The sequence below is a fragment of the Branchiostoma belcheri genome, unplaced genomic scaffold (assembly GCF_001625305.1).
Source record: "Branchiostoma belcheri isolate BF01 breed outbred unplaced genomic scaffold, Haploidv18h27 scaffold1, whole genome shotgun sequence".
Classification (NCBI taxonomy): Eukaryota; Metazoa; Chordata; class Leptocardii; order Amphioxiformes; family Branchiostomatidae; genus Branchiostoma; species Branchiostoma belcheri.
In genome coordinates this window covers 7768955-7781268 of record NW_017802379.1, presented here as the reverse complement: position 1 = coordinate 7781268, position 12314 = coordinate 7768955, and the positions used below count along the sequence as shown (strand labels likewise).

At 39.7% G+C, this 12314-nt stretch overlaps 1 protein-coding gene across 2 annotated transcripts; it reads right to left on the bottom strand.

Annotated features, from left to right (window-relative positions):
• Positions 1-5515: 5515 nt before the first annotated feature.
• LOC109467848 lies at positions 5516-11893 on the bottom strand. 2 transcript variants are annotated; one of them, XM_019765954.1, is made up of 8 exons: positions 11735-11893; positions 11068-11230; positions 10047-10213; positions 9293-9471; positions 8669-8787; positions 7704-7919; positions 6853-6978; positions 5516-6374 (listed from the first exon to the last, which is right to left on the bottom strand). In XM_019765954.1, exons 1-8 carry the CDS (start codon positions 11801-11803, stop codon positions 5701-5703), a joined length of 1713 nt encoding a protein of 570 aa, XP_019621513.1. In that variant the 5' UTR covers positions 11804-11893; the 3' UTR covers positions 5516-5700. The 2 variants fall into 2 exon arrangements, with proteins under 2 accessions (XP_019621513.1, XP_019621503.1); XM_019765944.1 differs by lacking the exon at positions 11735-11893 and adding an exon at positions 11617-11685.
• Between the last annotated feature and the right edge of the window lie 421 nt (positions 11894-12314).

The window sequence follows — 12314 nt, the reverse complement described above, 5'->3', positions numbered from 1 at the left end:
GCGGAGTCCAGAACGTCAGACGTCCCGCGGATCAGGCAGCCGACCTCGGAATCTCCGTCTAGGTTCTCTACCTGGAGTCTGTGGCAAATGTAAAGACGGTTCTTTAAGCAACTTAGATACACATACAAAATACTAGGTTTTCACGAAGATTCTTCAATTTCTTTCTCTTAATGTATCTTTCTTTATACAGCTTCTGAAGTTCAAATTCTAGATTCTGTACCTGAAGTTTTGAATAAAGGAGAGGTCTTTGGGTACCTTACGTTGAAGATATCATATACAAAATGACTTGTAATATAACTAGTAAGACAATAGACTTTTCTCAACTTTTTAATTTCGTTTTCGGAATGTGTCTTTTACTGTACATTTTCAGATTTTAAGTCTAAGCAAGGACCAACAACTTAAGAAGTAACTGTCCCTGTACTGTGTAATAGAGGCATGTATGGTAGATGGTGTGTATTGTATGATGTTCAAAAACACAATTACTACAAAATATATTTAAGAGACCAGCAGCAAACTCACGCTTCCATAGGCCAGTTGTTGGGGTCCTTCATGGCGTCCCTCTGCGTTTTTTCCGCCTGCCTGAGCCGGCCCACATCCATCAGACTCCCTCTGCGCAGCATGGCCTGCGAGGACCCCGGGCTGGCCCGAGGAGACGGTGCCTGTTCATTTAGGAATGAAGACCTTTATTATGTTTACCGAAGGAAAACATATTATATTTGCTCATTTCCTCCTCCTCCTCTTCTCCAAACACCTAAAAATCGTAGATATTTTCGTAATTAGAGCTTGGAGGAAAATGAAATTCAGCATGCTGGTAGGTTGGTACGTTAGACATTGAACCTTGGTCATTTTGGCCAACATAGATGTCAGAAAATGATTTTATTGGCAAAAAATGGGTGAAAAAAGTTGCATTTTAAGCCAAAAATCGAACAAAAAGAACGCGTTTGGAACATTCGAACAACCATGGAACAATGGAACAGCGTGTTCGATAACCGCGGGTCATTGACCCTAGCGCTAGGCACGGAACACCCGAGCTTTCCAAATATGGGCATCCGCCCTTGTATGACACGAGAAGACATCAGTGGACCAATGTAGCGGTAAGTTTTCATTTTTCTTCGTAAAATACGGTCATATGAATACCAGTCTCGAGTAGAGAATATTGCATTGGGATTTTGGGTTCAATATCCACAATTAGGACTGCAGATTTCCACAGAACGCGGGAGACTTTGTTTAACTTTTTGCATGTCATCGCCGGCTAAAAAAAAAAAAAACACTAGCAATTAACTAGCCGGCTCAAATCTAAAAATAAAGCTCTAGTAATTTACTAGCTCCTGACTTGATAGAATCTCGTATGTTTAGCGATTTAGGCTTGTTGCTGTTTTGAAAATAAATTAAACAGAATTGTGTTCATCCGTAACTATTGTCGACTTTGTAATTATGTAGGTGCGGGGCAGGGGGAGGGGGGCGTTTGTTTACGTTTATTACTCATGATATAACAATTAACATGGATACTAGTATATTACATTTTGTCGTTTTGTCAGACAGTTTCAATCTTTTTTCGGGATAACACAGTACAGTACACGGGATAAGCATCAAATCGGGATTCATGGCGATATCCCGCGGGATTTTTCGGGAACCATGTTGACTAAGATAATCTTAGTAAAAATTTTTTACAGACAGACGGTGCAGCGCATGTTTGTTTCCAAATTATGCATGATGATAACAGTAGCACAAACGAATAGCGTTTTTAATCAAATGTTTTTTTTAATATCGAAAATTTTAGTGGCTTAATAATGTTTAGAACGATAACAAAATAATACAACCATCTTGGTACGAGAATTTTTGTCTGACCTTGCGATGTGGACGGCCCGCTAAGTACTGCTTTTGATGTCACCCGACCCGCGCTATCTCAGATATAAAATCTAACACAGCCACTCGAGAAGTTCTTCTCCTAGATATGGGAGGACTACGCACATAGTTGCGGAAGAGAGATTAAACATTATACAAAAGAGGGGGCGAAGCATAATTCAAAGGTTCTTTACGCCCTTGGCTTTGTTTCCGACGATCAAGAATTGATTTCGTGTTACTGTGACTGGGCAACGTTGCCATAGAAACGGCACGCAGGATAGCTAGCAGACCGCGGGCACCCAATCATAGCGCACAGACGGGGACCCGCCCACTGGCTGGGCGGTAAGATTTCAAACTCAAAGGCTCGATGCTCCGCCCCAGAGACTCCAACCGCCTGACGTTTTGTAGCGATTTTCCGCCTCAGCCCTGCACGCGGCATTCTATTTTTCTCATCCCGATTTCAATTCTCGATTCTCGATCCCAAAACGTTTTTCACAAGTGACATCGAGAACTAGAATGCTTTTTCCACCGGAAGAATTTTTACCAGCCGCGTGGAAGTACTTGCTTTCAGGGTAATACGTACGTGAATGGACGTAGCCGGATCGGTTGTTGACGCAAGGGTTTATTTATGTGTACGTGTTTTGGGGAGGGGTGAGACGCACGCCCCGGGATTTTTGATGGGCAAACTTTCCTAATTTTTCGTAATACAGAGACTACTTGACGCTCACGAGATGTCACAATGAAACACAACAACTCCAGCCGGTACGCCCCATTTTATTTGATGGTTTAACTTTATAAACTTGACAGATTGATTGTTTATAAACTTGCCGAAAAATTCACTGGAGACGAAGGGGTTACTACAAATTCATTCATTTTCTTACAGTTTTTGTGAGTTTTTCGCTGCACAAAAGCTTTGTAAAAATTTAGCAGTTCAACTATGACCGCTTGAGGAACGCGTTATACACATTATACACAATTATGGCAAAGTTGACTGACGTCAGGGTGCTCCATTGGCCGGAAGCAGGACATTTCGACGCCGTCATCCGTAATAGGACCCGCAGTAGACTTGGAGATCTCGCATCAAGTTTTTTCGCTCCGCAGGACACGCGGATATCTCGCGGGATTTATTGGGACGCCTATCCCGAAAAATTCCACATCCCGATGATGCATATCCTGTGAAGTTATCTCTCATAATAAGGATAATTGCCTATAGGAATTTGACAGAAGAATAAATAGTGTTGGGGCTTCAATGTATATGAAGAAATATGTGAACGTCTGGTTTCACTAAATTTGTAACTTGAGTATTATGCTTGCGTTGTTATTCTTCAATTGCATACAGACAACAGTGTTCTCTGTATTAACAAATTGGTCTGCTGTAAAATTTGAATATATATCATACCCCCTTTGACATATATTATATACCTTCTTGGACCCCGCCTGATATAGTTATACGTTGTATACATATGTATTATGCTTTCCTTTTGTGGTTCAATGACTTAGACATATATTATCAGTTTCTGCTCACTTTTGAAATGTTTACTCTCCTTTTTGTATCCTCTTAAGATTGGACCTATTGGACCTCAGCTAGGAAAGGAAGCAGAACTTGGTCCATGAGAAACTGGAGAGGAACCCAACAGAGCTGAACCCAGCCATCCACAGAAGGATACAACACATCACAACCATTTCTAGAAACACATTATATCTCCAATTTAGCCAGTAAATATGTATGTTAAGTTGCATAATATATGTAAGTCATGTATAGCTTTTAAGTATGTATGTATGGTTTTATAGAGTGTGTAGTTCCAATATTTTACACAACTGTAGATTTTCATCATCATTTGCAATGATTTTCATATAAAAGTTCAAAGAACACTTATTATAGAAGTGGGTATAATTCACTGGCTCGGCAATCAAAAGAACAAGTAAAACCCAACAAAACTGGCTTGATATATATCTTATGTACTGTAGTATAAAGACTAAAGTGTACTGTAGGAATTAGTTCTTCATATCATTGTATATCATTTCATTATATGTATATGATATACGTACTTACTATGAGCCTTCTGCCATGTATTTGTAATATTACTAATAATAATTAACTTATTATCATTATTTCAGCCTACGTCCTGTTTCCTAATTTACAAAAATGTAATAAGGATGAGACGAGCTCAACAATGTCCTTTGTAATTAAAGCTGTCAAAAAGACTTGAAGTTTACTTGCAGTCTGCAGAGAATGTCATTGATTAAAGTGACCGGCAGATTTTAAACTTGGCCTTACAACGGCAAAAACATTGAAATTCCCCAGTTATAACGTTAATGTTACTCTATAATAACAGTACATAAAAGTCAGTAATATAAGCAAAATATCCTTCTACCCATCCTTTCCCAATAAAGGTATAACGCTAAATCGTAGGCAAGACCATCCTGAGGTAAACATATTGCATTTGCTTGCAAATGTTACCTTTCTAGTTATTACACTTGGCCATAAACCATCCATTTTCTATGACAGGGTCACGTCACACTAGCGGCTTCATATTACAGCTTGTAGCTGAGTTTTAATATACTAGTAAGTGCCCAGGGATAGTTGGGTTGGGTTGGGCACTCGTGCGTATGTGACAGTGCATTGCACCGAGACATCTGACCATGGCTATACACGGCTTCAAGGCAGCCAATGCAATTTCAGGGCGGCAAAACTCGATTTTCGAAGTCAGTTTTCTGATCAATCTTTTAACGTAACTAGAGCTCCACGATCTCATACCTTCGCTAAATGATGTTAATCTTTATGACTGACAAATTATAGATTACTTCCCCTGATTATGCAAATAGGATCCTGATTTGCGTGAATTATATCAGTTGATCATATTCTCCACCAAGAGTCTTGTCTAAACAAAGAATGCCATTGTAGCATTTCCTCATAAATTATGAAAATGACGTCCTTATTTGAATAAGTTATACTTAATGATGTTTACCTTCACTTAACTTTCAAATACCTGAAGTATGAAATTCCAGGGAGTTACCATTATTGAATTATAACATTTTCTCATTAATTATGCAAATTAAGTCTTCATTTACATAATCAATATCTAATCAATATCACTACCACTACTACTGTTACTACAGTTCACCAATGAAAAGCAACAAAACTGCTGAGTACTTGAACATTTTATTCTTCCAAAATAGTAATGATGATAATAACAACAGAACATGTCATGACTTTCCAATTGTTTCTATCTCTAAAAACTCTAAATGATGCAGAAGCCATTGTCACCTAACTGAAATGAAACTGAAGCATGCAATATTTAATTGACTGAAATAGAAGTTAAAATCCATAAAACCTCATAAACTACTACCGTAACATTAAAAAACTAACAATAATGTAGTACAGAGAGGGTGTATTTCCTTCTTGTTAACCCTCTACCAAATGGAGTTGGCTGATCAATTTAAGCAACACAAAGTTGCCCTGTAGCAAGGAAAAGGTCATGCAAAATAATATATTGCTGGTTAGCCTTTTCATACTCCATTGGCAATTATATGTTATTGTATGCATAAATATTGCATTAGTAATAGTTGATCTGCCTATAAGCAATTTCTGCATGTCTACTTATTCTACTCAGTACTTCTACTATAAATAATGTTGTCCTAAATGCTACAATATATACAGTTCTCCTTGTTACTAACAAAGTGTTGCTCACAGCCATATTCTAGAAGCCAAAAGCACTTTCTCGCATACTTCTGTTTAAGTCATGAATTGCGAGAGCTTAAGAATCTTCTTCTCACAATATAACTGCTCTTGGAAAACCTCAGCTTGCAATAATACTGTTCAGTATGCTCCAGTAACATCTGACAGAATAGATCTCATGAACATAAGCGAATCTCTGTGAGACTTCTTCTACAATAGTCTGTCATCTCTTCTTTCTGTCCTGTGAGCATCTTCAAGTGCCTCTCGTACCCTTGTAAGTGCTTGTCCATGTCTATGTACGAGGTAAGGTCTTCCTCTACTCTCTTTACTCCTTCTGACTTAATCTTCAGCATGATGTCTTCTAACACTACTACAGGTGAGACTGGCGAGGTGTTTGCCCCCTTGAATCTCCCATTTGAGTAGGAACAGACAGAACTCTGGGTACTTGTCGTCGAGCCGCTATTGTTGGAACCGCATTCAAGCTGCTTCTCGCGTTGCTTCTTCATTGGTTGGAGCTGTTCGACGCGGACGTACGCTCGTACGAAGTGAGAAACGATTGTGGCGAACTTCTCGCAGTCTTCGTTGGTCGTCTTCCGTTTCGTCCCGCGTTCTAACACCCTGTTGTAGTCTGCCTCGCCAATGTTCTGACCGACTCCCTTGCTGTTTGGTACGCTCGGCGTGTCCTTCGGAGCGGCAGGAGTTGTTGCGTACTTTAGGTTCTTGTTTGCGGCGATCTGGGGTTTCCTCCTTGTGTTTGCAGGGGCCTGGAGGGCTGCCTTCATCTCTTCAGTGACAGCGAAGTCAAAGGGAGTCAGTCCGTTGGCATTTTTTCTGGACAAAAGTCCCTTGCCTGAAAAAAAAGCACACTGTTAGCTGATGCATGAAATTGCATATTACTATACTGTATAATTTTTTCATCCATACTGTAAATTGTAGCTGCAAAATAATTGAATGTATGCCGTGAGATGCAAAAAAAATATTAGAAAAGGATAATGTCATAGAATGCCAAAATCAATTCCAAGGGAAAAGAAGAAAATGTGAAGAAATGCAAATGAAGAGTCCATTATTCGCCATACTATACTCTGTGTGTTAAGTTATTTGTTTGACCTTCATGACCACGCACATTTCATAATGAAGGCAACTTTTTTGGGGTAAAATTTTTTTATCTTCACATGCTTGCATCAGTTTTGGGTTCCCTGAGAATGTCTTCCATATAATGAAATCAACATTGCCTCTTCAACAAATAAAAGAGAATGGTTTCCAGGCAAAATTTACCCCCAAAGTCGGTCTAATCACAGAAAAACTTTTAGAAACCGTAGAGAACTTACCGCCTGCCTCCAGGAGCATTGTGGCGACTGCCACATGTCCGTTTGCCACAGCGTCATGCAGTACCGTTGTGCCGTCAGGGGGCGCTGCTAGCAGGTCCAGGGCAGACGACATCTTCACTGGCGAATCTGGAAATAAAAATGTACAGATGGATGAATTACAGGCATGCAGTGTTCTAGGCCGTGTACGTCTTTCCATTATTTCAAATAATTTTGCGTTTAATGATGGGCAAAAATTTTGCCCAATCTGTCATCTTTGACAGACAAAATTTGGCATATGATCCAAATGGAAAGAGATAGCATTTAACCTTAGTCTACCAGCTTTACCTCTCAAAATGTAATGTTTCAGAGGGTCAAGATTTCCAAATTTTCCCACAAATTGTTGCACTTTTGCTTGACATTGTGTTACGTCAAACAAAACTGAGATGCCAAAAAAAGCTGGCTGGCTAAACACTGTTTAGAAAGAATATTGACCAACGTTCTTTAAATAGTTAAGTACTGTGTTGATAAGGCCACACCAATTTAATTTGTTGGTTCAAGGCTTCACCTGCTACATCTTTTCTGATTGCAAAAAAAAACAACATTTCAGCCTCTGAATCAACTCCAAAATGCTCGTATTTTGGCCCCAACAGTTGAAGGAAGTCCCTTCTCTTTAGAATTGTCAGTGTTTTTCCCGCCTTTTGTGTTGACTTCATGACTCCTATCATAGCATTTGGGGTTATCACGGGATGCCTAGGTCTGTTTTTATTTAATTTTTTTTCCCTGTCACTGTTTTTTCTGAAAAATCAGAGACCAAACAAATCAAATTGGTGTTGCCTAAGAATAAATTGACAATAATAATGTTCCAGCCGTACCCTTGTTCTTGACCGTGAAGAAGCTTGCTACGCTGGGTTGAGGTTTGAAGGCCAGTAGCTCCTTGACCACCTCCACATGTCCGTGGTTACAGGCCTCGTGCAGGGGTGTCCAGCCTGCGTAGTCCTGGGCGTTAACGTCAATCCCTGGCACCGACAACAGGTCACGTACTCTGGTCACGTTGTTCTTGATACACGCCACATGTAGCTGGGTCTCTCCTGAAAATAGTCAAACAACAAAGTTAGTTAACAGAAATTTGGTCAAAGAAATTTGGTTAAATTTAGTTAACAGAAATTTGGTCAAAGAAATTTGGTTAAATTTAGTTAACAGAAATTTGGTCAGGTTTTACCTCAGTGAAGAATGGAAGTATTGTTTTTGGTATGTGTGTGTGTGTGTCTGTATGTATGTCTGTGTTTTTGCTTGGGCCCTTATGTCAATTTGTCAAATTTGAACCTGTTTGGATTCAGGCCCAGAGGGAGAAAGTTATTAATTATGTCTGCACTTAGTAGTGCTTGCTGTTTTCACAGGTGTTTTTTTTCTGTTTTTGTTACATGACCTCCTTGACTGCTGGCATTGTTTCCCTTGCACGATAAAGAACGACATGTAGACATCATAGTGAATGAAAAGAGAACACAGTCACAGAAGACTTTTCACAGAGGTCTTAGATCTATGAATTCTTGTTGCAACATAAAATGTAAATCAGGGTGTAGGTCAACATGAAAGATATTTAAAACTAGAATGCACTAGAAAGTGCTGGAGTATTCAACAAAAATCTGTGTACTGTTCTTTCACTTTTCTTTAAAGTTTAACTCTTTCTCTGAGTATACCCTTAAACATTCCTGAGAAAGACACACCCAAAACTAAAAATGCACCTAGAAAGAGCTGGAGTATATCTGCAAACTGTTTTCTCCCTTTTCTTTGAACCCGTTTCTTAGTATTCTCTGAGACATTCCTGTGAATGACTCACCTCTGACATTTCTTCTGTTCACCTGCAGCTTTGGCTTCTTTTTTGGCGATGCCTCAGGGGTGGAGCTTCCCTTTCTCTTCCCAGCAACCACTGGGAGCTGCTTCACATGATTAGCATCCCTGTGGAAGACATGACAGTTTGACATGAGCACTGTACCAAAGATCTCTTCCTTTCTAACCTTTTAACACACTAAATTAGATCTTTAGCTATCTAGTGCTCCCTTAGGGTTTCTCTTAAAGGTATCTACTGCAATTTCAGGGCAGCAAAACTTGATATTCAAGATCACTTTTCTGGTCATTCTTTTAATGTAGTAAGTTGAATCAACCCTATCCCATAGAATACTGATATCTGTGAGGCAAAAATGCGATGTTGCTGATGGAAAACGGTTGATTGTTTTGTACCATAGGCTGGATTTATGAGCAGTAATGAAGGAACACCTAACTTTGCGTTTTGGGACCATTTCAGAAACACTTACAAGTATGAAATGGTGACAAAAATGTGATAAGAAATGGTAGTAAATATCAATATCTGACAGATTTCCCCACCCCGAATATCTTTTGTTTTACAGCCCTGAAGTTTTCTTTAATTAAAAAGGACCATCAGTAAAGTAATAACCCAACTCACACAAGAGTTCTGAGAGGTTCCCCCCTGCTGGAGCCCCTCCTCAGTAGCCTGCCCTGTTCCACCTTGACCTTGGCTGGAGTGGGAGGGTTTTCCTGTGGCGGCTGATCTTTACCCTTGGTTGTTGGAGCTGTCTGTTTGCCGACCAGTGACTTGGGAACCAGGTACATGTAACACAGCAACTGGGGAGAACAAGAGAACGAACAAAAACTTAAAACTTCTGGTTACACTTCTAACTGTAGTTAAGACAGACATTCTGGAAGGGGCAAAGTTGTAATTTGAACTGAGATAATTTTCCTAACAGAATTTTGATAAAAAAAATCACAGGGGCATCTATTAAAGGGGCATCATGTAACATTTTTGCACCAAAAATTAAAAATGTTTAATTGAAAAATTTTCTCATTATAATTTACTTCCACTTTTTATTAACATATTCTTACAATGATCTCACATTTCAGAAAGGTATTTAGTGCTAAACAGCCAATGCGAGGCACTCAGTTTGTGAGCTATGTTTCCAGCTTTTAAATACACTCATAAGGTGCCATACTTTAGTACACCCACTTTTTGAATGGCACATATTTGCAATGGAGTATAAGGTTCATTCAACTTACTTGAAAGTAACAATGACCAGAAAATATGACTTTTTGTATTGTCCTAAAGTTGCACAATGCGACTATAAATAGTACTAACTAGTTAAGTTGTCAATTTTATCAAAACGTTACATTTATTAATGCATAGCATGTGTAATGTAACTCACCACTCTCCTAAGTGATAGGGGCTTCTTGTGAAAGCCATGTTGTTCCTTAGCAACCAGGCTGTCGTCATAGCAACTTAGCAAGGACTGTGCCACCTTCAGTTTGAGCCAAGGGGGTTGCAGGGTCTCCAACAAGCGGTGCAAGACAGTCTTGGTTTGGTTGGCTGGGTCTGTGTGGGAAGACGTACAGAGAGATTGGTGATGGTTTGCATATTAAATATGTTTACTGAAGGAAAACATATTGTTTTTACTACGTTTCTTCTTCTTCTGTTCCAAACACTAACCTCTGACCTGGCCAATGGCCTGATTTGTTGATGTCGGTCACCATGGTAACTGGTGTTGGGTTACATAATGTTGCAATTTTTACCTTAGATTTCACTTTTCACAACCACAGTAATTCCAATAAGTCAATCAAAAATGGCAGACAGACAAGACAAAAGTAGTAGCATTGAGAACGTACAACCAATTCTACATTGTGTGCAGTGTTCTAGCCAGCATCTGTCTTTCAGTCATTTGACAGAATTTTGTTACTCGTGATGGACCAAAATTTTGCCCAATCCGTCATCTTTGACAGACAAAAACTGTCGTGTTAAGATATGGCTAGAGATGTCATTAAACTTTAGTCTACTAGCAAAATTTGCCCTTGAAATGCAGTGTTTCAGATGCTTAAGATTTCAAAATGTTTAAAGGGGAGCAAACTCCAGGATTGTTTTGTGCTGGCGCTCAACTCGACGTTATGTGAAGCAAAATTGAGATGACAGAAAAAATTTCAAGCTGTCAAGAAAACTAAGGCCTACGAAAAAAAGTTTCCTGTTTCCCGATCAACCCTAGAAAAACCTGCTGACCCTAGACTTTTTTTTGGAGTGGACCTCTGCAAGGGACGAGCTGATCAACCTTTTCTAGCTCTATGATCTGACAACTGAGTAATTTTTTCAGGACTGAAACAGGAGGACAGATGAACACACACACACAAACACAAAACAATTCTACACTCTCTTGGCATGAGGTAACAAAGACAATATACCTTTCTGACAAGCAGCTGCTATCTCCTGTGCCAGGTTACACACACTGGTGCCCACACTGAAGCTCTCAGTCAGTGACGTCATCCTGTCTACCTGTTGGTCTGTTGCCTGACAACACTCTGCTGCCATGGCAACCAGGCTCTGCACCAGGCACACCACACCAGCCTGTGGACATAATTAATAACAAGTTTACAACTCAAGTTTAACATAGTTTTGAAAAATTGTTTGGCTTGCACAGCAACATTTTATTTGGTAATTGTAGGGCTCACAAGAATTCAGAGACCTCAGACCTCCAAGAAATATCTAATCTTGTGCAATCGTGACAAGGCAAATAAATTAACAGCAGCTATCAAGGAGGTCATGTAACAAAAACCATCAGAGAAATCAGATGTAGATGTGATTAATGACTTTCTCCCTCTGGAACGGACTGAACCCAACCATATCCATTACATACTGACCTAAGGGCCATGTGGAACACATACACACATACGGACACACACAAAGGCATACCAAAAACAATACCTCCATTCTTCATGGAGGTAACAACCTACCTGTTGGTTGTCCTGTTTCTGTACACTGTGGAACAGTGAAACACATACACACATACAGACACACACAGACGACATAACAAAAACAATACCTCCAATCTTCATGGAGGTAACAACCTACCTGTTGGTTGTCCTGTTTCTGCAGACTGAGGAACAGTAGTGAGACCAGGTCTCTCACGTGTGAGCTCATGACCCCACAGTGTCCTGATGGCCAGAGGAGTGAGGCCAGGATACAGGCTGGGGCGCCAGACTTCTGATGGTCTCTATGGGGGAATAACAGGACTTACAGTCACTACATGAATGACTACTTCAATCTATCTAGTACAGTGAAACTTGCCCAAGTGACCACCTTTGGCCAAAATGACCGCTTTTTCTCGAAAATTAATTGCTCTTTCTTGAAACTGCTCTTTTTTATCTGCATCACTCAGAAACTAAGATTAAAGAAGTATGGATCATACTAAAATCTGTTCAGAAACCATTGCCTGTATTTCTTATACACTTCACAGGTGATGACATATCTAGACATACTTAGAGTTGTCTATAAACCCAGTACATGCACATGAATAGGACCAGTGCAGCTAGACCTCAGAAATACCTGCACAATTCAAATTTCACCTGCACTAACCTGCATATACCCAGTACATGGACCAGTACAGGTTAGGTGCAGGTAGACATAAGAAATACTTACTCAATTCAAATTT

Bases quoted from the DNA above. Each gene is read 5' to 3' on its own strand.
- LOC109467848 (XM_019765954.1), bottom strand. From the start codon at position 11,803: ATGAGCTCACACGTGAGAGACCTGGTCTCACTACTGTTCCTCAGTCTG. The intron at 10,214-11,067 runs GTATATTGTCTT...CTTCCCACACAG, and splicing joins AGCAGCTGCTTGTCAGAAAG to ACCCAGCCAACCAAACCAAG. The intron at 6,979-7,703 runs GTACGGCTGGAA...TTTTATTTCCAG, and splicing joins CTTCACGGTCAAGAACAAGG to ATTCGCCAGTGAAGATGTCG.